This window comes from Somniosus microcephalus, chromosome 14, assembly GCF_052327205.1.
Source record: "Somniosus microcephalus isolate GS21.2 chromosome 14, FLI_Smic_1.0, whole genome shotgun sequence".
Classification (NCBI taxonomy): domain Eukaryota; kingdom Metazoa; phylum Chordata; class Chondrichthyes; order Squaliformes; family Somniosidae; genus Somniosus; species Somniosus microcephalus.
Window position 1 is genome coordinate 16,946,501 of NC_141000.1, and position 26,802 is coordinate 16,973,302.

The following is a 26,802-nucleotide window of genomic DNA, read 5'->3' on the forward strand; positions in this document are numbered from 1 at the left end:
TTTTGATTCCAAAGTCTAAATCGTTAATATAAATTGTGAACACCGGTGGACCCAGTACTGATCCTTGTGGAACACCACTTCTCACCTTCTGCCACTCTGAATAGTTACCCTTTACCCCGACTCTCTACTCTCTGGTTTGAAGCCAGCTAGCTATCCATTCTGCTACTTGTCCCCTGACTCCACATTCTCTGACCTTATTCATTAATCTATTATGTGGTACCTTTATTGAAGGCCTTTTCAAAATCTAGGTAAATTACATCTACTGCATTACCCTTGTCCACTCTCTCTCTCTCTCTCTCTCTCTCTCTCTCTTTTACCTCTTCAAAAAATGCAATTAGGTTGGTCAAGCAAGACTATCCCTTTTGAAATTCATGCTGACTTCATTATTATATTTTGGTTTCTAGGGGCGCGATTTTCCCAATGGAGGCGGGTTTCGATTTGGGTGGGTTTCAAAACCACCTCCACTGTGAGGTGGGGAAAAATTTGCGATTTTCCCCTAATTGGTCAGTTAATCTCGGAGGTGTGGGTTCCCCTGGCCCAATTAGTCTTTTGGGACTGAAACTCTCCTCTGCTGACGTCATTTATCCAGCTTCATTTAAGGGCTGCTTGCTGCCTTGGCTCTTCCACTGGTTTTTGGTCGATGGTGCACCACCTCCAAACTTTTATCTCCTTGAAGAATGGCCAGCTCCAAGGCAAGGGCCTCCCCGAGGTTCTTGGATGAGGCGCTGGCTATGCTGGTGGAGGGGGCAAGAGCTAGCAGGGAGGTGCTCTTCCCCTCATCTGGGAGGAAGAGGCCTCCCAAAGAAACCAAGGCGCTGTGGGTCCAGCTGGCAAGGGATATAATCTCCAGATCTGTGTGCAGATTGGGTGATTTGTTTTGGTTTATTGTTGAATATATTAAAATTAGGTGATGGCAAACTGTTGGCGTGATGGCATCTGTTATTTCGGCTTAGGCAACGCCACATTGCAGGCTCCGTGACACTTGCATGGTCAGGTTGTTGGTCAGAGTGAAAGGAAGCCACAGAATCGTGTGTTAAGGAGCCAAGCACATGTGCCACAATGGGCAACCTATGCAAATGTGGCCAGGATGAGAGTATCCCTTGCATCACGGGCAGCCATGTGCTCGCATGCTGCCGGTCGCTACACCGCCACTAGGTCCTCCTCCTCATCTGAGGAGGCTATGAACTGAGCCACTTGCTCATCAGGAAGCTGCAAGCCACGATGCTGTGCCATGTTGTGCAGTGCACAGCAGACCCCGACCATTCTGGAGACCCTGGCTGCTGAATACTACAGGGCTCCACCTGATCTGTCAAGGCATCGGAATCGCATCTTCAGCAAGCCAATGGTTTGCTCGATGATGGACCTGGTCAAAATGTGGCTGGCGTTGTAGCGCTCCTCAGCCTCATTAGCTGGCCTCCTGATCGGCGTCATTAGCCACTTCTTCAGGGGGAAGCCCTTGTCACCAAGGAGCCATCCATTAAGTTGGTTTGGCCGATTGAAGAGCGGAGGAACACTAGAGTTCGGCAGGATGAAAGCGTCATGGCAACTACCACAGAACTTGACGCAAACATGCAAAATCTCCTTGTGGTTACACACGAGCTGTAGTTGAGGGAGTGGAAGCCCTTGCGGTTCACAAAGATAGCTGGGTTGTGATGGGGTGCCCTAAGGGCCACATGTGTGCAGTCTATGATGCCCTGCACCATTGGCAAGCCTGCCATATTTGCAAAGCCAACTGAACGCGCAGTTACACTTGCTTGATCCCTTGAGAAGTGGATGTAATTGTGCGCCTTTGCGAAAAGGGCATCGGTAACCTGCGTGATGCAACTATGGGAAGCCGACTGGGAGATGCCGCTGATGTCCGCTGATGATCCCTGGAAGGAGCCCGAGGCAAAAAAGTTGAGTGCGGTGGTGACTTTGACAGCCACTGGTAAGGGGTGTCCACCCACTCCTCTGGGCTTCAGGTTGTCGGAGACATCTGCGCACTGCTGCACCGACAACCTGTCGCGAAAGTCTAAGCCTCTTTTGGCACTGCTGCTCAGTCATGTTGAGGTAGCTCATCCTCTGTCTGTAAACCCTGAGAGGGGGGTATTTCCTGCGGTGATGTGCTTCCATGCACTGGCGCCTTCTGCCCTGTGCAGCATCAGGAGGTTGGCGCTCCTGCTGCTGAGCTGCCTGGTTCTGCTGCTGCCATGGCTGCGCCTCATCCGAATCTGAGGTCCATGATGAAAGGAAATAAATGGTTCTCATGCTGCTGGCAGATACCTCTGTTGGGGAAGCGCTCAGTCCAAGCGGGGAGAGGGTCTTCCAAGGCGGTCCCACAGTTGAGAGATAGAAGCTGCAGCACCTCTGACTTCGGTAGGCCTGCTAAAAGTGCTGAAAGACCCGTGGAACAAAAGTTCTGCCACCTGCAACTGATCCCTGATGAAAGCTCAGTTTTAATGGCAGAGCTGCAGCTGTGAGGAGGCCACCCACTTGTCAACCCACCAGGATTAGCTGGCGTGGTTTAGGAGGGTCGTGCAACACGCACAAAATGTGGCAAAATAACAAAGGCCTGTTAAAATAGGATTATAGAGGCCCTTAACTATTATTTAAGGGTCTTAACTACCTCTCCCGACTGATGGAGGCGGGACTGAATCACACCCATCAAACCCGCCTCCGGCAAAATTGCTTGGAGGCAGGTTCCAAACCCGCCCTCAGTTTTTGTCATTTTGCCAACTGTCCTACCTCCTCAGGGCTGGGAAAATCACCCCCTAGATGTTCTATTTTCCATCTTTAGTAGGGATTCCATTATGTTCCCTACCACTGATAAGCTGATTGGTCTATAGTTCCCTGGACATGTTCTATTTCCCCCCTTAAATATAATTATTATTTTAGCTATCTGCCAGTCCTCTCAAAACGACACCTTTTTCTAACAAATTATTAAATGTGTAGCAATGTCTCTAGTATTTCTTCCCTAGATTCTTTTAAAATGCGTGGGTGTAATCCGTCCAGACCAGGGGTCTTGTCCTCTGAGGTTGATTAGTTTATTTAATATATCTCTCTTTTTAGTAATGAGATAACTGCATTTAAAATAATCTCATCATCTGATGTCATGTCCACCTGTTCTATCTCCCTGGTAAATATTGAAGCAAAGTAATTTAATATTTCTGCTATCTCTCTTGTTGCCTGTGTTATTATCCTGTCCATCCCTTAGTGACCCTATTCCCATTCCAACCTTTTTATGTGACTGTAAAATATTTTTCTGTTTTAATTTAATTTCATAGTTCCTCTTTGCCTTGCTAATTTTTTTTGACTTCTCTCCTAATCTCTTCATATTCTCCCTTATCATGCTCTCCCCTGCTGTCCATGTACTTAATGTATGCCTCTTTCCTTACCCTCAATTTTTCCCTTATGGCTTTATTCATCCATGGTGTCTCATTAGTGTTTTTAGTGGAATATATTTTTCCTGGACTCTGTTAAACACTGTTTTAAATGTTTCCCATGTACTCTACTGTTGGCAACTTTATAGAAAATGGCTCTTGTACAGAGAGAACCACAGGTTACAGCACAAAAGGAGGCCATTTGTCAATTGTGTCTGTGCTGGCTCCTTTCTGGAGCAATCCAAAACTATTCCCACTGCCCTGTCCTCTCCCCATAGCCCTGTCTCTTCCTCTGCTTCAACTATTTATCCAATTTTCCTGTAAACAAAAAAATGCAATTGTCTCTACCTTAACCACACTCTGGCAAAGCATTACATCCTCCCCAAAACGCTCAACGTTCTCCTAATCGCCCTCCTCACTCTGTTTTAAATTGCTGACCCCTTATCAGCAACTCTCCAATCAGAGGGCGAATAGAGAAAAACTAAAAGCATCTATTAATTCCCCTTTTAATCTTCTCTGCTTTAGTGGAATTAGTCCTAGTACAGGAAACTTTGGTTTATCCGGAGGTTAACTGTCCGGAATGCTCGAGCCACCGGCAAAAATCAGGAGCCGTTTCGTTAGGTTTTTTTCTTTTCGTTGCTTTTTTTTTTTCACCAATCAGGCTCTGCAAGGTCTCGCTGAAGCTGTTGCTAAGCTACAGAGACGCTTGCAAGGTACGGCCGACTGTTTAGAATGTTGCCAGATACGGAGCTCAAAATCTCCGTATGTTTCAACATTAGCGCTGGTTTGTCTGGCAGTTTTGATGGGACGGCAACAGCTCGGTCCCGTCGGTGCCGGATAGCACAAAGTTTCCTGTATCTTGTCTCTCCTCATGGCTACAGTTTCCAATTCCTGGGATCATCCTGGTGAATCTATATTGAATGCTCTCTGTGGCTCATTGCCCTTTCTATAATGGGATGCCAGTAACTGCACACAGTACTAACTGGCCTAATGATTGTCTTTACAAATTCATCATTACTATTTTGCTGATGTACTCTGCTTCTATTTATAAAACCCAACATACTGTTGGCCTTTTTATGGCTTTACCTGCACTAACACTTTAAGGGATTTGTGTATTTGAATCTTTCGGTTTCTCTGTTCATCCACATCCTTCCATCTTTTTTATTGAGTATATACTCCATTATCTTAAATTTTCCCACAACTGGCAACCTGGTTTATAGTTACCCAGTTTATGCTTCTCTCCCTCTTCTTGAACAGAGGTGTACGTTTGGGTACTTGCCACTCCACTGGCATAATTTGCATATTTTAGGAGGATTGACAAATTGGGGCCAAAGCCTCAGCTATCTTTTGAATTCTGTCAACAGCCTAGGGTGTATGCTGTCAGGTTCCGTGATAATTACCCACCTTGAGCTCTGTTTTTTTTTTAAGAACCTGTTGCTTTGCTACACTAATTTCTGACGATTCCATATCCTCCTGTAGTGCACCTACATTTTGAGTTCCGCCATCAAGAAGCAGCATTTTCACTTATTCAGCATGAGGACCCCATTGTAAATTTGCAAATTACAGTGTATATCTCTTAAATAGCTATAATCGCCTTATGTAACTGTTTTAAAGATTATTCCCATCAAGTCCTTCTGAACTGTACGGTGACATCGTGTAACATCTTTCAGAACCGATATTTGCCTAGTTGAAGATTTTTAAAAACACTGGAGCCTTGAAAAGAACCATTGAAATTAATTTGCATTTTTTTCAAAGCTTGGCCACTTCATCACGTTTTCCTTGCATGAAATATAATGTGTACTGAACTACTAATAGAAATACTGGTGCCTAACAGAATAACAATGAATTACTGATGAATTTCAGACTCGTCGTCTCACGAATCCACTTATCTTGTGCTGTAGGTTTTGTAGATCTAAAGCTGCAAGTGTTTCATTTACCTGCCATGTTGTTTGTAATATTTATTACCATACTTCCATACAGTACCTAATAGAGCAAAATAACAAAGCAAGGCAAAATGCATCATTTTGGAATTGACTCTTATGTTTGTGTAGTTTTGTTGAGAATTTATTTGCCAATTTAGTTCTGATGTATTTAAAATATGCAGATAAGATTTTAAATGCGTATTAATACACTGTTTAAAAAATTCAAAATTAATATGGGGGGATTGTCTGTGCATTATACTGACTATGCATCTTTAATAGAAAGAATTTTGCTAGTTTACTTTTAGATTGCATAATCGAGAACAAAATGTTTCCCTCCTATGTGATCACAGATAAACAATGTTTTAATACATAGATACATAGAAGATAGGAGCAGGAGTAGGCCATTCGGCCCTTCGTGCCTGCTCCGCCATTCGATGAGATCATGGCTGATCCTTTAATTCAGTATCCCGTCCCCGCCTTCTCTCCGTAACCCTTAACCCCTTTTGCCCGTAGAAATATATCTAATTCCCTCTTAAATATATTTAATGAGCTGGCGTACACTGCCCTCTGTGGCAATGAGTTCCACAGGTTCACCACTCTCTGAGTGAAGAAATTCCCCCTCATCTCTGTCCTAAATGGTTTAGCCCTTATCCTTAAATTATGTCCTCTAGTTCTGTTCTCACCCGCCAAGGGAAACATTCCTTCTGCATCCAGTCTGTCTAGACCTGTCAGAATTTTATACACTTCTATGAGGTCCCCTCTCAATCTTCTAAACTCCAGTGTGTACATCCCTAAACTACATAGTCTCTCCTCATAGGTCATTCCCGCCATTCCTGGTATCAGCCTGGTGAATCGCCGCTGCACCCCCTCCATGGCAAGAACATCCTTCCTCAGATGAGGCGACCAAAACTGTACACAGTACTCGAGGTGTGGTCTCACCAGTGCCCTGTACAGCTGCAGCAAGGTATCCCTGTTCCTGTATTCTAACCCTTTTGCTATGAAGGCCAGCATACCGTTTGCCTTCTTGACCGCCTGTTGCACCTGCATGCTCGCCTTCAGTGACTGGTGTACAAGAACACCCAGGTCTCTCTGTACTTCCCCCTCTCCCAATCTATTGCCATTTAAATAATAATTTGCCCTCCCGTTCCTGCACCCAAGGTGGATAACTTCGCACTTGTCCACATTATAGTGCATCTGCCATTTATCCGCCCAATCGCCCAGTCTGTCCAAATCGCTCTGGAGCTTCCTGGTCTCTTCCTCTGAGCCCACCCCCCCTCCTAGTTTAGTGTCGTCTGCAAATTTGGAAATGCTGCATCCGACTCCCTGATCCAGGTCATTAATGTAAATTGTGAACAGCTGGGGGCCCAGGACAGATCCCTGTGGTACCCCACTTGTTACTGCCTGCCATTCAGAAAATGAGCCGTTTATTCCAACTCTCTGTTTTCTATCTGACAGCCAGTTCCCTATCCACGCCAAAACTTTCCCCTTTATCCCATGAGCCTCAATTTTCCATGCTAATCTTTTATGTGGGACCTTATCGAAGGCCTTTTGGAAGTCCAGGTACACCACATCTACTGGCTCTCCCCCATCTATTCTACCAGTTACTCCCTCAAAAAATTCCAATAGATTAGTCAAGCACGATTTACCCTTTGTAAATCCATGTTGACTCTGTCCTATCCTGTCCCCATTTGCTAAGTGCTCCGCTATTTCATCCTTAATGATGGACTCCAGCATTTTGCCCACAACTGATGTAAGGCTTACAGGTCTGTAATTACCTGCTTTTTCCCTACCCCCCTTTTTGAATAATCTATGCATATGTTTTATTAGAGACTTGCATAGATGATATAATGCACCTGGATTATTTTTCTCTCGTGCTTGGACAGTGGAGCTTCAATGTACACTAGTGGAGCAGTTTCCTTTTTTTGTTTGTAACTTGTCAATTATTCTCTCCTGATTACTTTCATATCGGTCACCACAGATCCTCCCAGTTGACATGGGGGAGTGAGAATCCAAAGGATGAAGTCTGTTAAGACTTTTTCATGCCAGTACATTGATAAGATATCTGTGTAACAATTCTCATGCTCCTTAAGATGCCATTGGGTGTACCCATTTCTTTGTTCAGCAGGTTAGTCTCTTTGATTATTCTCAGCAAGGATCCTTTTTTTCCTCACATTTATGAATTTGTCACAGAAAATGCTTCATCCTTTGCTTTATTTTCCCTAAATATGATTGCTACTAGTGTTAACATTTTATACCAAATGGAATAGACTATTTTTCTTATCAGTGGTAAATTGAACTGAAAGGACTTCCATAAATCCTCCATTCTCATGTCCTGAGGTAAGTCGAGCGTTGGCTGACGGGCTGCATGCTGAGACCAGGGCTCCGGCTGTTGTCAGTGCAACATTTTTGCCCCAGTTCAATGAGTATGGCACTGATTGGTGTAGAGCGTTGACCTAGATCAACACTAGGTAACACTGAGCCTAGGGCCTGCTCAATAACAAATATGGGATATTATCCACAAGCTGCCCAGTTTTTTTTGAGCAAGCACCAGCAAAATAAATCCCAAATGGACCTACCATCACTAATCCATTGGGTAGTAAGCCCTGGACACAAGCAGTTGTGGAATGTGTACTCCCTAACGCATAGTTAATGCCTCCTGCTTTGTTAGTACAGATTTGGTTTATCTTGCCATGTTTACAACTTCCTACGTTGCACTAATGAAAAGAGCTGTCTGGGCTGGTCCAACACGTTCACTGTTGTGCTAGGTACAGGAAACTTTCGTTTAACCGGCGGTTAAATGTCCGGAAAGCTCTATCTACCGGCAAAATTCAGGAGCCGTTTCCTATAAGTTTTTTTACTTCTCGTTCCTTTTTTTTTCCAGTCAGGCTCTGCAAGGTCCAGCTGAAGCTGTTGCTTAGCTACAGAGACGCTTTTAAGCTGCGGCCGACTGTTTTGAAGCTGTTGCTAAGCAACAGGGTTTGTTGATTCACACGGAGCGCAAAAGCTCCGTATGTTTTAACATTAGCGCTGGTTTCTACGGCAGTTTTGATGGTATGGCACCAGCTCGGTCCCGTCGGTGCCGGATACCAGAAAGTTTCCTGTAGTTTTGAAATTGTGTTGAATGCTGTACACTGTAGTCAGTCCCTTTTCCTCCCCCTCCTTTAAGAAGGGAGCTGCTGCCAGTAAATGACTTTCTGGTGTGACCAGCACCAGGGTTCAGGGCAGTGGATACAAAAGCAAAATACTGCAGATGCTGGAAATCTGAAATAAAAACAGAAAATGCTGGAAATACTCAGCAGGTCAGGCAGCATCTGTGGAGAGAGAAACAGAGTTAACGTTTCAGGTTCTGACGAAGGGTCATCGACCTGAAACGCTAACTGTTTCTCTCTCCACAGATGCTGACTGACCTGCTGAGTGTTTCCAGCATTTTCTGTTTTTATTTCAGGGCAGTGGAATTGTATTATTTGACTCAAACTGGCAGTGGGGCAGTGCTAGGTGCAGCAATGTCGTGAGCATGTCACGTCGCCACCTCCTCCAAGTTCCCCATCAAATCATGCACTGTACTAACTTGGATATATATACTACTGTTCCTTTACCATTGCTTGGTCAAAACCTTGAAATTCCGGGAAAAAGTGACAATAGCAAATTGGCAGCCTGTTTAATACCTTGCCCTATGTTCTTTTCCATTGACTTTAAGGAAAAGAAAATTGGGCGAGGTTTAAAACAGTTGGCCAGTTTGTTATTGCCCATTCTTCACCCCCATAAGTTTTTAGGCAGAAACCTGGCTGCTGCTTGACCTAGCAACTGTGCCTCCTGATTGAGAAGCCTTTTCATTAGTTAAATGGATGAGTCTGTGCATTCTTGTCTTTAACTGGACTGAAATATGTTGGTGAGGGAAGTACCTAATTGGATGTTATAAATAAACTCTATCTGACTAGTGTCTGCTTTGTCTCATCTTTAATTCAGAACCCTGGGTGAAGCTGTACCTCTAACAAATGGACCTGCCCCTTATACTTCCACTTACTGAAAATTTCATATGGAAAGACCTAGTGCAAGGTCACTGCAGTCACACGTCTGCTTACAAAGCATCTTCTATAGTTGTAGCTTTCTTACAGAGAAAGTGTTGAAGTGCCATGTAATCCTAAATGTTATCGATCTATACACTTTAGCAGTGTGTATCCATGGGTATGATTTAAAACTGCTGGTTAGAAGTAGCTTGAAAGCAGTCAGTTTGCGTAGCTTTCCTGATGTGACATTAACTTTGATTGCATGAATGGAGCCGATGAGGCCATTTTGCAAAGTTTGACTTGATGGCTGTCACGGGGCTATTGAGGCTATTTCAAAACCGGTGTATAAAAAATGGTTAGAATGTACTCTGCATCATTATCTAATAGTGAGGGATAGTTTCTAGTTTGTTCAAGGTGAAAGTGAAATGGTGGTAATTTCTTGGCAGTGCTTCTAATCAACCATAAAAGGTTACATCACAGGAAGCCATTTGGCCCATCTTGTCTGTGCCTGGTCTTTGCTGTTTGCTAAACTCCTTACTTTTGTGTCATCAGCAAATCTTGATAATTGTGCTACCTATATCCAAGTCCAAATCATCTAAACATAAACAAAAGTGGTGTGCTGTTCCCTGGCGTACACCACGTCCAACTTGTTCATCGAGCAACATCCATTTATCCTAACTCTACTTCCTGTCCATTCACCAAATATTTATCTATGCTGTTACATTGCTTCTTATACCATACGCCTGAATATTTATAACCAGTCACCTTGGGAGAGACCTTAAGACCTTAAGTGACATCTGCAAAGGTGCCGCTTGGGCAAACTCCTTTTTTGATCAAATAGTACCCTTGAATTTATCCAGTGAAGGGGGATTTGCATTTAATCAGTTCCGTAATGAGTTGCGATTTCTTATATAAGCCAAAAATGCTAACCTTCTCCATACAGTACAACTGGGTTAGATTCCTTTAGCGTGTGGAAGATAACAATTGCATTTTACTTATAGGGGCTTCTCTTTCAGAAATTCCCTATGTACTGAAATTTCATCCATCCTGTTTCTTTGCACCATTCATTACAAAATGACCAATTTGAAAATAATTCTTGTATGCTTCATGTGGTGAAAATAATCTATTGTAGGCATGAGATGGAAGAGTTGAGCTCAATTTCCAGTAAGATTATTAAACTTGTGATTTTACCCCTCGCCCCCAAATTAGGATTATTTCAAAAACTATGTAAAGGATGACTTAAAGAAGCGCCTACAAGATGGGCAGTTTTTTTAAAATCGGGTTGTCATTCCCCAACTCCCTTTCTTCACCCCTCACCAAAATAGCTAAAGGCTAATTTATTCTGAGATGGGTGATGTTTAAAGTACAGAAATCTCTATGCCAAAATTTCTCTTGCACATTGAAGAAAAGACCTGTCTAAACATTACTTCTTTCAAGTTGCCTTTGTAGAATTTGATATGTGAAAATGTTCAATTGACCAATGTATCATGACTGGGTAGTGTTGATGGTTGATTTTGTTTTCATTTGGCTATCTTTTCTAACATACCTTCAATTTCTAAGTGCAATTTTTAAAAAAATCAGCGTTTCTTAAGTCTTCCTTTATCGACTTTATATTCTGCAAATCCCTTCATTTCATCCAGTCGCTAGTTGGACACTAATGTTGCGGTCATAAGCTTGGAATAGTTCTTGGGTCTTGATTATTTTGGATGTAAAAATTCAATTCACTTTTAAATCACTATTTCAACTTTAGATAGATTCCATACCCTCCTCTGTAATTTCTTTATTAAGCAGCAGACCCAGTCCTTATCATAGAAACATAGAAGATAGGAACAGGAGTAGGCCATTCGGCCCTTCGAGCCTGCTCCGCCATTCAACGAGATCATGGCTGATCATCCAAACCCTAGCACCCGGTCCCTACACCGACAGCCATCCCACCCAAGCCCTATCCCCGTAACCCCACATATTTAATCCCCCCTAACACGAAGGGCCAATTTTTATTTTTTTTATTTTTATCATGGCCAATCAACCTAACCCGCACATCTTTGGACTATCGTTCAAGTTTTGAGTTTTTCTTGGAGCTTTACAGCACTTGTGAATTGTGTGATGAGTGCGAAATGCTGAGTCTTGCTCCTTCAACTTGTTGCTGACTTTCATAGTGGTCAGTAAAATTTTAATGTGTTGCCTTCCTCAAAACCTTTCACCTGCATCATTTTCTACATTGTACATTTAAAATAACCCCAGGATATTTCTTTACCGATGTTCCACGATTAAATAAATGCTCCATCTTTTTCTTAGGGTGTTTTTTTCTTTTGTAAACTACTACTGCCAAGGATTTTTTTTTAATTTGCGTAAGAGGAAGCTACTTTGCAGAAGTCACAATGAATCATAACACTTGATTTAATTCTCAACTTGAATGATCATGTTTTTCAACAGTTGAACTGTTTTGCATTGATCTCATGACCTAACCAGTTACTTGGTTAGATCCTCAACATTAATGTGATTGCTGAAATAGAATGGAATTTGCCACTGTTTGTATGTTAGGGCTGACATTGTATTAACAAACAGTACGGATTAACAGTTCACATTCTGTAAACTTGGAGCTCAGCTCCGAGATTCTTCTGGTCTGGTGAAGCCTGCACTGCTCCACATCAATGGAGAGTTCATCGTTTCCATGTCAAGCACCAGATGCAGTTAACACCTGAGCAATTTTTAAACAGGGGCTCATGTCTGAGAACTTCATTTATAACATGAACAGGTAGGAATAGTCTACATTTAAAATATTTTCCCCTCTTCCAAAAGTTCATTTTTGTAAATTAAGTAACCCGTGCAAGCACTACAGTGTCAGTGACTGTCATGTGAATGAATAGTTCAAACTCTGATCTAGATCACAATCTAACTTTTGCACCTCAAATGTAATTTTTATAAGAGAAATCCAAATTACTTTTGTCCTGTTTTTAGAAACATTTAGCCCAAATTTAAAATGTTACAAGTGCAATTAACTTTTAAGAACTGAAAACCCATCTGTGGATTGGAGGTCTCCTATTTGCAGGACTACATAATATTTTATATATCTTGAATATCTCTGAATGTCTCTTCACCGCCCAGATCTTCTCTTTTGTTCTTTCATCCCCTCCCCCATTTCCCAGCCCCCAAACTGGCCTTTTAATCTGTTTCATTTCCTGCCTTTTTTTCTCAGTCCTGACGAAGGGTTTCGACCTGAAACGTTAACTCTGTTTCTCTCTCCACGGATGTTGCCTGGCCTGCTGAGTTTTTCCAGCATTTTCTGTTATTTAATATTTTCTTCTTAGGCAGTCCCTCGGAACATTGAAAATGAGCTCGCAGGTGACTGATTAGTCTAATGTGGGACCTACAGTCTCTGTCACAGGTGGGGCAGACGGTGGTTGAAGGGACGGGTGGGTGGGGTGCTTGGGTTGACGTGCACTGCTTGTGCTTGGCTTCCGCTTGCTCCCGACGAAGAGACTCGAGGTGTTCGGCGCCTTCCCGGATGCTTCTCCTGTTGGTCAGCGTTGAGATTTACTTTTGTAATCTCAAACTATTCAGCCTTAAAACTGCTTTTATATTCCCAGGTGGTGAAGCCTCCCCCCAAGACAGGTTTCTGGTGATGGCTGCTGAGATGAACCAAGTAGCAGGAGCAGGCCCTCCTGATCTGGGCCAGTTCTGGAAGGAAGTTCCTAGAGACCAAGTGATGGAGCACAGGTAGTGAAGATTTTTTTTTTAGTCCAAATGATCCATTTTTACCTTTTCTAATGCTTTTAACCACTTGTATTCTGGAGGTGCATGACTTTGATGCGCTATCTGACCCTGCACTGAGCTGCTTACCTATATTTGATCCACAGTCATAACTGGTTACACATTTTAAATATTAAACATTTACACCACATCTCCTCTTCATCTCTGCTGGAACCTTAATCCATACCTTCACCGCCTTGAATGTTGAATTCTGTAACACTCCTCACCTGGCTCCCACCCTTCACAAATGGCAGCTCATTCAGCAGTCTGACTTGCATCCTCTCCTGCACAAACTGTCACATGCCTATCGCTCTGTCCTTGCTGAGCTTCAGTTCCTCCCTGTGCCCCAGCAACTTCCTTGTCCTCCTCATTCAGTCTATCCATGGCTTCACGGCACCTTTTTATAGGAGTCACTGTCTCTAACAATATGTCCCTCCCATTCCTTGGGCACTAGCTCCACTCTCTGAAGCCAATCTTTCAGTATATCTGTATAAAACAACATAATCTATATTAGTTGTCGACCTTGGCTCCGGGGTAGCACCCTCGGAAGGTTGTGGGTTCAAACCACGCTCCAGAGACTTGAGCACATAATCTAGGCTGCATTTCAGTGCAGTACTGAGGGAATGCTGCAGTGTGAGGTGCTGTCTTTCAGGTGAGGCATTTAACCGAGTGCCTGTGCATTGTCTTGGGTGGACGTAAAAGATCCCATGGCACTATTTGAGGAACAGGTAGGGGTGGGGGGGCAAGAGTTCTCCCTGGTGTTCTGGCCAATATTTATCCCTCAACCCACACCACTAAGAAAAACAGTGGCCCAAAAATTGCTGGAACAATAACGAGTTCACAAAGTCCACCATTATTAGTGCGTAAAAAAACCCCAGCAATTTGTGATTCACTCCAAATTGCTGGATAATTTGCTCTGCTCCATCATTAGCTGTGCCAAAAATGGAAAAAAAATGACCATCTCGGCATGACCCTCACTGTCACGAAATTGCTGGATTTACGCTGTTCATACGAATTAATCTCATCGTAGCCATTTAGGGCTGGTAATTCATGTCGTAAGGACCCTATTAATGATGTGATTTATGGTCCTGACATGCCATTCAACTTTGGAGGCCCAGAAAGAGTACAATGAAACTTCGGCAGGTGGTAGTTCCTAGAGGTATTTTTAATTTTAATTTTTTTTCTTACTTTTCCTTTTGTCTTTTTTTCCCCTCTCTCTCTCAGTCCACTCTTTTCCTCTTTATTTCTCTTTCTGCATCTAATTTGACTCTAATCCACCCTATTTCTTTCTCTCTGTTCGCTGTTTCTTTCTCCATCCTTTAATCTAATTGGTAACGGAGATAGACCTTTGGGCACAGCATTGACATCGCGCACTCTTATCAATTTCCAGGTTATAGTCCAACAGCTTTATTTGAAATCACAAGCTTTCGGAGCGCTGCTCCTTCGTCAGGTGAAGTGAAGAGATGCATATAGGCACAGCATATATAGTCAGAGAACACTGCCAGATGATTACAGGTAATCTTTCTAACTGCCCTTTATCACAGTTAAGGGCAGTTAGAAAGATTACCTGTAATCATCTGGCAGTGTTCTCTGACTATATATGCTGTGCCTATATGCTTCTCTTCACTTCACCTGACGAAGGAGCAGCGCTCCGAAAGCTTGTGATTTCAAATAAAGCTGTTGGACTATAACCTGGTGTTGTGCGACTTCTCACATTTGTCCACCTCAGTCCAACACCGGCATCTCCACATCATCAATTTCCAGAAATTTGCAGTGCAAAAATGCGGTAAAAATCCAATTCATGGCGGTCACTCGATGTGCCGCTCCGGCAGTTTCTGGGCCAGTATCTGTTCATTTGAGTTTTAGAAAAGGTTTATGCTCTGCTGGATTAAGTTTAGATTAATACTGATCGCATTACTTGAGATCTGAGGATGTTTTGTTTGGGTATGGTATTATGGGGGACCTTGAACATAAGGAGTAAGTGTTTTAAAATCCCAGACACACAGATCCTGCCAGCGAGTTGTTTAATAAGATAATTTCATGTGACTGCACCAAGTAATGAGATGCTCAGCGGTTTACTTTATCCATTGAGTTTATTTGAGGATTTCATCAAACCAAATAAATGGTTAAGGAGCAGTGAAGCATGATTCAACTAGCCATGTGTGGTCATGCTCATTCATGACCATCTATGTGTGAACAAGCTGACTATAAGCTTGCTGACTATAAGCTTCCTGCCTAGCGAGGTCTCTGAGGAGATCCATCTGCCTTGCCAAGTCCTTTAGGGATTGACTGATTTACAGATATTTTCTTTTGAAGGAGAGTACTTGGGTACTGTACTTAATCAAGAGTGGCAGTGCAGGCCCTTTTGGTCCGAAATGCCTTTATTTCATGTGAGCGATGTGGGATTTCCAGCAGATTGTTAAAATGCAACTGATAATGGGCTGGAAGGCTGGCTGCTTTCTATGTGTTTTAATGGTGACTTAACACCTTTCTAAAATGTAATATAAGGAAAATCTAATTGTTTCTGTACTGTGATTAGATGAATAAACTTGTCACCTTGTGTTGGGCACCTTCCTGCCGTGGAACTGATGAGTTTCTTCATTGCGTGGTCCTAAGTGTTTTTTGCTGAATCTCATGCTATTGCCAATCTCCGGCGGTTAGCAGAAGCTCCTAGTTGATAGTGATGTGAGATGGTCTTCTGAATCTGAACATTCTACATCAGTCAGAGGAATTAGAAAAACTCACTGTTTGTTTTGTTATTGCCGAGAGAACGAGCATAAATTTAGAATGCAGTAGTGCACAAGTGCAAGGGTGGAGGGAACAAAGCACTACCACTGGCTGCAAAACTGAAGTTTTCTTTTTGGTCTCGGTAAAGGATATAAGGCAGCGGAAACGTAACACAGCTCTCCTATTTCTATTTCCCAAATCTGCCAGTGTTGCAGATCCTGCATCAAACTAGCAAATGATTTACAATCTTGAGCTGCAGACTCCTAACTAGGAACTGAGCTGTGACTGCGTCCTCTACTGCACTGTAATAGCATCCTGCCGTGCCCTGGCTTCCAACAGAAATGCTCCCCTGGCAGCTTTGGGCAGTGGCAGAGAAGCCAAAAAGTTGGGGCAGCACCTTTATTCTCCTAACTGGTGGTATGATACCCCTGGCTGGGCTGAAGCAGATCCTCGTTAAGTTTGGTTAATTGGTGCATTCTGGCTTCTTCAAAACAAATTTCTACATTACTGCTAATTTAATAGGATGCCCAAAACAACCGAGCACCAAGCATTTAACTGCCAGCTACCCTTGGTTCTTGGTGCTTGTGGAGCTGACCAGTAAACCTGTAGAGGAAACTGGCTAATACGTGATACATTTCTGTCGTCGGTTATATCAACGTTGAAACAGGCTTGAAAGTGCAATGGCTTCACATAGTGGTAAAGCCAGCAGTGCATGTTAATCTCTGAACACAACTGCACTGACAACAGTATGTTTGGAATTTAGTTGATGAAACAACACTAGTCACTTACCAGGTGAAAGCTTATCCTTTGAAATTTAATCCATTGATAAAATCGAACCAGTATTAACTATATTAATTAAACAAATGCCTTTTGGGTTGTGTGTGATGTCCTCTGCTTTGCAGTTTATAATGCACCTATCACTCTTAATTTAAATGATCTGATAATTCAGGTTTTAAGCACTCAAATTCTTTTCTTTCCGATGTTATTTAATACACTTAATTTGAATGATTGGATAATTCAATTTTTTAGTGCAAAAAGCCACTTTAAACTATCTGGAGCGGGCTATAGTTTACCTTTTGTGATCATTCACTACAATCAATGCCTCTATTTAGTGAGGCATGACGCTGCTCCTACTATATTGTTATGTGTATGTGACTGTTTAAATGAGCAGCATATTATGTGAGGAATATGCATGTCTGAAAACTTCAGTGTGGGGAGTGCAATTAAAAATTGTGGTGAGATTCAATACAGCAATGCGAGTAACTTGATTCTGTTGGAATGAAACCAAAGTTGAAACTTGGAGTCCCAGTTTGAGTTATTCATGTTTTAAGATAATCATTGGGCTAGAATTTGCTGTAAAAATAACGGTGAGGCTAACTGCTCACTGTGCACAAATCGGACAGCAACTTCAGGCAAGCACAGATTTTCATAAATTTAACAGAATAGCACAGCACAGAAGGAGGCCATTCTGCCCATCGAGTGTGCGCCAGCTCTTTCGAAGAGCAATCCAGTCCGCCCCACTCCCCCGCTCTTTCCCCACATCCCAGCAATTTTTTCTCCAAGTATTTATCCAGCTCCTCTCCAAAAGCTACTGTTGAATCTGTTTCTACCACCCCATCAGGCGGTGCGTTCCAAATCCTAAACACTCGTTGCGTAAAACAGATGCACAGTTAAACACGGAAATCCGGAAGTTGCTGTCCGAGTTGTGCCGCTCCTCCGCAAACTGCGCAAAAACGGCATCTCGCAGGGGTGAAGTTCCTGTACTTGTGCCATAGATACGGACTAAACTCATTGCAGAAAGTTAGGGCTTGTCCATTTCAGTCCAAGTACCCATTTTAATGGCATAATCCATCTTAATTACTACCAAAGAAACACTCTGGCACTGAAAATTAACATTTACAGGTGTTGAGTCTTATTCCTTCAGATTTTAATTGTTGTTGGAGATTTAAAAATATATATATTTTCCTTTTCCTTCCTTCTCTCTCAATCCAATCATCCTTTCCCTCCTTATTTTGCTTTTTGTACCTGATTTGACTTTGAATTCAATATTCTAACTTGCATTTCCTGGTTCAGATTCTGTGCGGCTCATTAATGATTCTTCAATCTGATTGGTTGAGGAGACATGCTTGCCCTGGTCACATGGATCCTAGATGCCCTGTAGAGGGCGCTGCGCTGTTTCGATGTCCCACCTCCAGCAACTTGCTGTGCAAAAGGTCATAGACTTGTCTTTGCTCATTTAACTTCTAATGAACGGCGGGTGCTGTTTGTTGGCTCCAGTAGATTCTGGTCCATTGTTTTTACTCTATCTTGAAGTATGTTGTAGCTTAATGCATAGAAAATTGCTGTGCTGGTGAAATTGCTCTTGATCTCCATTTTGAATTGTAGAGGAGTATGTAGTTCTGGTGACTGAAGCTCAGAATATTATTGAGCTATCTTGGACTTCACATATATCCTGGTGCAGTTTTGTAAAGCTAGTTCACGTACTATTGTCCTAATGATCTGAGCGCAACCACATTTAAGATTTGTACACTTGACCATTTGGAATTTTGTATAAAATCTCTCTCCTGTGTGAGTACAGATGGTTCAAAAAGTAGAAACTCCTATCCTCATAGTTTTTCTTTAATTTTTTTCATTTGATAGCTGTGTTCATGTTAGATGCAGGAGAGAGAAGTTAATAAAATGTGTGTTTGACAAACACCCTCTAGTGGCCAAAATTGTCTCCGTGGTATTGACTAACTTGGGAATCCCTGGCCCAAGACCGCACAAAGTGGAGGAGAAGCATCCAGGAAGGCGCCGAACACCTCGAGTCTCTTCACCGGGAGCAAGTGGAAGCCAAGCGCAAGGAGCGCACGTCAACCCAAGCACCCCACCCACCCGCCCCATCAACCACCGTCTGCCCCAACCTGTGACAGAGACTGTAGGTCCCGCATTGGACTCATCAGTCACCTGCGAGCTCATTTTTAATGTGAAAGCAAGTCATCCTCGGTTCCGAGGGACTGCTTAAGAAGGGGGAAGATGCTTGGGCCTGGGATTTCCAATCTCCCGCCTCAACTTTGGAAATTCCAGAGAAACGTGTAAAGACCGTTTACGCTGGTTTCTATTGGGCTTCTGCCAAAATTACGGCGGGAGATCAGGGAACCTACTCCCGGGGAGATACTGTCACTGAGTAGTTGAACATTTGATATGATTCTGTTTTCATTTTTACACAAGCTATTTACACTACCTCATCTGTTCTGTTTTTTGAACTGCAAACATGTTTATAATATTAAAGGAGAGTTGAAGCTATGCAACTTAAAGATAATCAAGTCACCTTGAGTTCAGTTAAAGTGTTATTTAAAGATTGTGGGAAATGCATTTAAGGCTCCTGATTTAAAATCTTATTCCACCTGTATTTAATTTTCTTTACTGCAGACAGTTTAAAAATAGAAAAGAGGAACAGGAAGCTTTGCTTTCGAACAGAGAGGTCTGTTGCACATGATGTTGGGTAGGAATTTTCCTCATGAGGGAATCCTGAGATTTTGGAGCAAAAATGGGAAGTTAAGAGTGCAACAGTAGACCCAACATCTACCTGATAAAATACCAAAAGATTGGTATGTTTAGAGCGGGTCAACGTGTATTCATGGCATAAATAGTTTGAACCGTATTTCTGACCATGCAAAACCAGGGGGAAAAAATGAACATTTCATAGTTGAACTGAAAACTTTTAGGGGGATGGGAATAAGCCGTATTTCATTCCAAGCAATTTACCATCTACATCTATCAAAACCAAGTTACTTGTTAGATTGCTCTTAGTTTTCTGGTTTGATCTGTGACCACACTTTTCTACATGCTCTTCTCCAACACCGAGTTCAACAATTTCAGACCATAGCCTCTGCCCCTATTTTTTCCAGACAGCAACTGTTGATGATTCTGCCTTTCCCATTTACAACTCTTCTGGACTCATCTTTTTGTTTCTTTACCTGTCCCATTACCATCTCCTTTTGCCTTGCACCAGCATCCCTTTTGTCATTTAATCGCTCCTGCCTTCCACCCTCTCAAACCTTCCCTTTTGTTCTTTCCTCCACTCCCCCCTTTCCCTGCCCCTGCACTTGCTTAAAATCTGTCACATCTCTAACTTTTTCCAGTTCTGACTAAAGGTTAGCAACCTGAAATGTTAGCTGTTTCTCTCTCCACAAAAGCTGCCTGACCTGAGTATTTCTAGCATTTTCTGTAGAATGAAGCAGTGTTGTCATCACTGCACCCTTATTTTATTTATCAATTTCTCTAAATTGCAGCATACTGTTGAGAATCAGTTTCTAATAGTACATTTCTTCATACAGTAACCGAAAGCTCATTTGAACTTAATTTTGAAAGGTTGGCACTGTAAGCTACTTTGAACATTAACATCGTTGTTTACAATAATTCTTTTGTACTTTGCAGATTAAGGTGCCATGTTGTAGAAAGTTGTAAGGCTACTAATGTTGCAAAAGACAATCTCTTCAAAGGATATGTAATTAATTCTAGCCAAGAGGATTTGCATTCGAAGGTAGGTAAGGAATCATTTTGAACTAATGCTTAACACTAGTTTCATATATGCAGAATGAAGTGTTTGTATAAAATAATCAGATAATAAATTTTCACATTTTCCACCACTTTCCTTGTTTGCTTTTTGTAAATAACTGACTTTTTTGCTACTCGTATAACTGCGATCCAATCTGGATTTATGATATTCTCTCACTTGCATGTTCTCACTTGCCTTTCTGTGGCAGAATACAAGCAAGAGCGTGCTTTCATAGGAACAGGGGTAGGCCAGTCGGCCCCTCGAGATTGTTACATCATTCCATTAGATCATGGCTGATCTGTATCTTAACTCCATCTACTCGCCTTGGTTCCGTAACCCTTGCCTAACAAAGATCTAAAGGTCTCCATTTTGACATTTTCAATTGACCGAGCCTTGGCAGCTATTTTGGGGGTGGGGGTTGGTGGAGGGAGAGTTCCATATTTCCACTACCCTTTGTGTGAAGAAGTGCTTCCTGACATCACCCCTGAATGGCCCAGCTCTAATTTACTCCCCCGCCAGAGGAAATAGTTTCGCTCTCAACTCCTTTGATCATCTTAAACACCTCAATTAGATCACCCCTTAATCTTCAATTTTCCAAGTCCAGTCTATGAAACCTGTCCTCCTATTTTAACCCTTTTAGCCCCGGTATCATTCTGGTGAATCTCTGCTCTACCCCCTCCAAGGCCAATACATCCTTCCTGCGGTGCGGTGCCCAGAACTGAACGTAGTGCTCCAGATAGGGTCTAATTCTGTCCATTTATACTTGTACCCTTTAGTTCGTTCACAGTGACTAAATGAGTCACAGAATCACAGAATCCCCACAGTGCAGATAGAGGCCATTTCAGCCCATCGAGCCTGCACCGACACATATCCCACCCGATCACCGTAACCCCTACACCAACACATATCCCACCCTATCCCTGTAACCCCCCTAACACTAAGGGTCAATTTATCATAGCCAATCAACCTAACCTAACCTAACCAAAAGTCAAATTCTTCTTTTTTTTTTTACTTACTTGGCATCTGGAATTTTTACTAGTGTTTTGGGGAATCGTATTCTGTGATTCTGTATTTATCTGGAGAAAACCACACATCTGTGGCCTTCGCCATAGCTGTGCTTGCCTTCACTTTCTTATCTGAACTCAAGTAGAACTCCAGCTGCCTATAAAATGCTCCCGAGTCTCCTTTTTGTTGCCAATGCTTTTTCCCCTCAACTCTCTAACATGGAAATCTATGCAAGACTTGCACCCATATTTAGAGAAGGCCTTCTAGTCTAGCTCTTGCACTTCTCGAGAAGATATTTAAAAAATTTTTTAAAAAGCCTATTGGCTGAGTGATTGCCATCACCTCCAGTCTTGAATGTATGGTTCGTACTACTTCAATTGTTTTTTGTTTGAGCTCCAACTACACCATTCTATATACCCTTCGTCCTCCCTGCATCCTGACTGTTGAAATCAAGACACTTCATACAAATTACCTCACATTCCCATGTTCTCAAAACTGTGGAACTGCTCACCTGCCTTGGTCTTTTCTACCTCCTATAATCTTAAAGCTTTTAAAATCCAAGCTTGGCAACACCTAACCAGTACTTCTTGATTTACCTTGTCTTTGACTCTTCATCCCTTGGTGTCCTGCACTATACTGATTAACCCTTTTTGTTTGTCAATTTAAAAAAAGGTATGATAGCCTGGTGGTAAGTTGTGAAATTCAACACATCTGGTAATTTGTGGGCTAGCACTGGAAAAAGTGACCATGGAAGCTGCTAGATTGTTGTAAAAACCCACTGGCTGACGAATGAACCTGCCACCCCTACTTGGCCTGCACGTGATTCCTTTCCCACACTATGTAGTTGACGCTTAATGGCCACCGGACAACTAGGGATAGGCAATAAATAATGCCTTGCCCACATCCAAGAACAAAGTTAAACAATACTATAATTGTACATGAACTTAAAGTTTTAAATTGTCTTCTCTGAAGCTTGTTTATTTCTGCAGTACAGGCAGCTAATCTTCTCACACATCAGTGTTCCACACCCCTGATCTGACTTATTTCTCCATCTACACAAAATAGGCAAATTGTGTAATGTAAATAAATCTTTACACTGAGGGTCCCAGATGCGCCTCACCCCTCTTGCTGTACCTAGGCACCACCTACTGTCCTTCCCCCTGCCACCTTAAACCTAATGCAAATACACAACTGAAGAGTGAAATAATCTCATTAGGTGCCACATTAGCTAGTGAAAGTAGCGCGTTACTTGTGCGTTTTCTTTATTCCAACCCAATAGTTCTGTGGCTGATTGTATTTAAGTTAAGTAAAGGTTGGCTACTTTTTGTAGCTTGACTACTGATGCATTGTGCATGGTCTCATTAATGATTTACCATATAGTTTGTATTACTATAATTGAAACATGAAATCACTGGTGTTTTGCCTTTAATATTGCATTTTTGTTTTAGTAGATAACTAAATTAATGGCGTCCAATAGGCGACTGGAAGAGCAGATCAGCCGTTGCGTCTGGTTCCAGCAATTATTAACTGGCTTGGTTACGTTGTTAGTGGCCATTACCAGTTTGTCCCTGTATCTGCATTCTCCAGACAAGGACATGCAGTAACTGAACAAACTTCTCCATCCACACAAGATCCTTGTAAACCAAAGTCACTGATTTTTTTTCCCTCCAAGTTGCCAATAATATTCCATCTGTTGGAGGTGACGAACTGACCAATTTCTGTTCGATATAACTGCTGTTTTTTTAAAAAAGATTTGATAAGATTTGTATAAAAGAAACTAATTTTCATCTTGGAAAAAAGCTGTCTAATGATGACCATCTTAATAATGAATCATGAATATTTGTGTAATTTGACGTTGATCTGTAATGTATCTTGGTGCTACTAATAGACATGAATCAAAATGATTAACCCACTGTTCTCCCCGGGATTATTTAGGCAGGGTTCTGGAGCCTATCCCATAAACACAAACTTCCATGTTAAAATCCACTTTGGTAACTGTTGTGCACTTGTCAAATGTTCCGAAGCAAAATCTTTGTTTCTGATTGGCCCGGAATTTGCAGTCAGCAGCGAAGTGAAGGCGGTTGCTGCTGGTCCCGAAGTGCAAGGATCTCGCGATCCATGTGTCTCGAACTTTGGGTTTTCCAACTTTAAATTCAAATCCACGGAGTTTAGTGAGGGGGAACCCCCTTGTGCGAACTGCTAGTGCACAAAGAAGTAGGTAAGCTCTTAAAATTCTAACTTTTTATAATAGTTAGCGAGAGTAAAATAAAGATGGGGCTCTTACATGGGGAAAAGGCAAACCTGAAATAAAGATGGACAAACTTTAAAAAAGGAAATTAAACATTTCTTAAAAATTTACATTTTTATTAAAATGGACAAATTTCACACTGCACAAAATTTAAATTAGTTTTCCAGGCCCTGCACATTTGTTTAGCAGTCCATAGTTACACCTAATGCCTTTGGGCCTAACTTTTAGTGGGGAATTTAACAGCGTACTTGCTGCAGAAGAGCCGAAGTTTGTGTCCGATTCCCTGATTTGGCTGATTACACAGATTGCTGGCTATGTGTGAGGGTGGGGGGCACAGCACAACCTGTTTCCAGCTGTCATTGACGGACCGTAACTTCAGGATATCCGCCTGCACCAAATCCCGAAATTGCGGTCAGATTCAAAGGCGGAGGACCGCACATTCCGGGCCATAGGTTCTTAATGTATGTGCTAGGTACTGAGGTGGTAAGAAACTATTGGACCATGCAGTGCTTCGGTTCAGGGGAGAATACTGGTCATTCATTTCCCTTTTTAAATGCAATGGTGATGACTTATCGAATGTAACTTTATAATCAAAAAAAAAAGGTTGACAAATAGTGTCATTTACTGGAGAATTGGTGTTGAGACAATTTGCCATCTGAGGAGTTTAATCAGTGTGAATACAGTTATTAAAAGATATGAAGGTTCCCAGGTTTACTCTGACTGTTTCAGATAAACCATGTGTTAACAGCGTTTAGTACATCCACAATAGTTTTTAGATTTTTTTTAAGCTAATCGAGGTGTAATATGCTGAATGACTTAAACTGTTGTAAATGATCATGTTTTCTCTTGCTTTCCATTTTGGAAGGTAATTTTCCCTTTTGATCTAAGTTTGCATCTTGTTCCAAGTTTAATAATGTGTACTGAATTCAAGATCCTGTGCCCAGACACTATTGCATGAATCCACCAGTTCACTTAGATCAGCTTATTTCCTTCTGGAATAAGCACATAGGAAGAACCAAGGTGTCCGAAGCTGTGGCAGTGCTGCCCTGCCCTTGTAGCCCAAGGTAACTCCATCTTTCTTGCACTTATTTTTTTCTTTGTTTGAATTTTTGCTGATCTGGAGTTTGGAAAAAGTAATTAGTGCTGGTGCCTTACTAAATCAGAATGCCGATATCGGTTCACATCAAGAACAGGAGGTATAGGCAAGTTTAATGAAAACATAGGTTAAACTTTGACTCCCAAGGCTCTGTGGAACACCCCTAGTTGTCCACATAGACCAAAGACTTTAGACACTCCTGACAGTGGAGAAACAAGGCCCCCATCTCGAGGAAACTTAATTCCACCTACCTCCTCATCATCTCCTGCAGTCTGGTTACATGCCTCCTGTTCAGAAGTTTGTGCCATAGACAACCCCATGCTTAACGGAGAAGGGTAGATAGTGGCAAGAGATTCCTTCATAGAAAATGTTAAGATTACAAAACTCAAAGCAGTACTGTCTCTAGGTTTTGAAGAAGGGTCCAACCCGAAACGTCAACTCAAATTTCTCTCCACGGGTGTTGCCTGACCTCCTGAGTTTTTCCAGCATTTTCTGTTGTCTCTAGGACTTGTTTGAAATCCAGTTCGTGCCAAGTGCTGTAAACTGAGATTTGCAATATAGGCTTGCTAACGTACTAATATCAGACCAGGTTTATCTACCTACTTTATAAATGCAGTACCCCTTCATTGATGTACTGATAGTTTTTAGAGTCAAATTCAAAGAATAGCATTGGAAAATTGTGCATTTTTAAAAAGTTTCGAACAGTGATGCATTGGAGATATGAAGGTAACGGTTGTATAAAATGTGAAGTTAAATCACTTCAGTGTGTGAGCCAGAGCATTACTGGATTGTAGTGATGCCAGTGTGGCAGTATTCACTTTTTTACAGATCTTTTGTTAAAAACATATAATTATGTAGCACTGAAGCTGAAAATAATCCATCATGATTAATCAGCTACTAATTATTTGGGGTTTCATATTTTAATGCCAAGAAATATAAAAATCAAATCATTTATAAAGCTTTACTAGATTTAAAACCTTTACAATAGAGCTGTGTAATAACACATGGTACATTAGTGTACTGATTATCAATACAAATAGCTGGCAATTTAGATAAAAATGCACTTTATGGTATAATGAAATTGCTGGTCATATTGCCTTTGACACTGCAAATGGATTGTTTGTTGGTGTTTTATATTGTTTGAAAATAAAAATTTTGTTTGTAATCACATTTCAAGAACAAACCGGCCTATTTATTGTGAAGTTTAATACTTACAGAAATGAATTTGTGATTAAAATTTAGAAATTGAAAGTGCTTGGACAAATTGCAAAAGTCAAATACATTAATTACCCCAAGTGTTCATCACATTAGAGGCTAGTTCATGAAGTTCCTTTTTATTACACAAGAAATGTGACCTTACAATGCAAGAACAAATGTCAGATGAATAAATAGCCATGTAGACAGCTCCCCTGCCCGCTTTCCCCCCCTCCCCCCAAAAAAAAGTTCTGTGAGCAGCATCTTGATTTGACATCCTTGGATGACAGGCAAACAGTATCTCTATTCCATTCAAGATGTTTTGTATTGACATCGTGATTCCCCTGACACCCAACACCACTTTTTTTTCTTCTGTAAACATCAAAATGTTCCCTCAATACTTCCATCACCTGTACCTTATTCTGCTTTTAAAATGTTTTCCGCTATGGCTTCAGAGATACTCAATCTCCCTGCTGATCTGATGACCTCTTTCATGTTTTCATCAATGTTCACATTCTTTTTTGTAGTGCTAATTACTCCCAGCTTCTCATGGGTAGTAATGCTCCTGTACTCTACATTGTACAAAATGCCGAGATGCTGTTGGTGTCCACATTTGCCTGAAGTTCATGACCTGCACCACTAGGCCAGCTCCAGGATATATTTCAAATGCAAAAACTAAAGTGGAAAGATCCCAGGTTTAATCCCCAGCCTCTGCTGATATCAGTTTGGGGGGTGGGGGGGAAAACAGGGTTGCGAGGTTTGGCTGCAGTACCCATGTGCTGGAGAAGAGAAAGTTTCTCTTGTGGATTGGGCTCTGCTGTCACGCCCTCTGTAGTCAGATAGTTAACGCCCACTGTTAAAGTTTGCATCGATGGGTGAGATGCTGGTGGGTGAGATGCTGGTGGGTAATTGGCACCCACAGAATGCACCCTGGGTCTCGGGAGGGAGGGGGAG

At 41.9% G+C, this 26,802-nt stretch overlaps 1 protein-coding gene across 7 annotated transcripts in view; it reads left to right on the forward strand.

Moving 5' to 3' along the window:
- Positions 1-25,824, forward strand: part of mospd2 (motile sperm domain containing 2) — an 87,626-nt gene extending 61,802 nt beyond the window's left edge. For 3 of the 7 annotated variants that reach the window (XM_086006295.1, XM_086006294.1, XM_086006301.1), the window contains 4 exons: positions 6,099-6,245; positions 12,876-13,005; positions 20,185-20,290; positions 22,762-25,824. In XM_086006295.1, the coding sequence (XP_085862421.1) occupies positions 6,099-6,245; positions 12,876-13,005; positions 20,185-20,290; positions 22,762-22,914 (536 nt within the window). In that variant the 3' untranslated portion in view covers positions 22,915-25,824. Of the gene's footprint in view, positions 1-6,098; positions 6,246-12,875; positions 13,006-20,184; positions 20,295-22,758 lie in introns of all 7 variants that reach the window. The other 4 variants (XM_086006296.1, XM_086006298.1, XM_086006300.1 and 1 more) reach the window with 4 other exon arrangements.
- Positions 25,825-26,802: the final 978 nt, after the last annotated feature.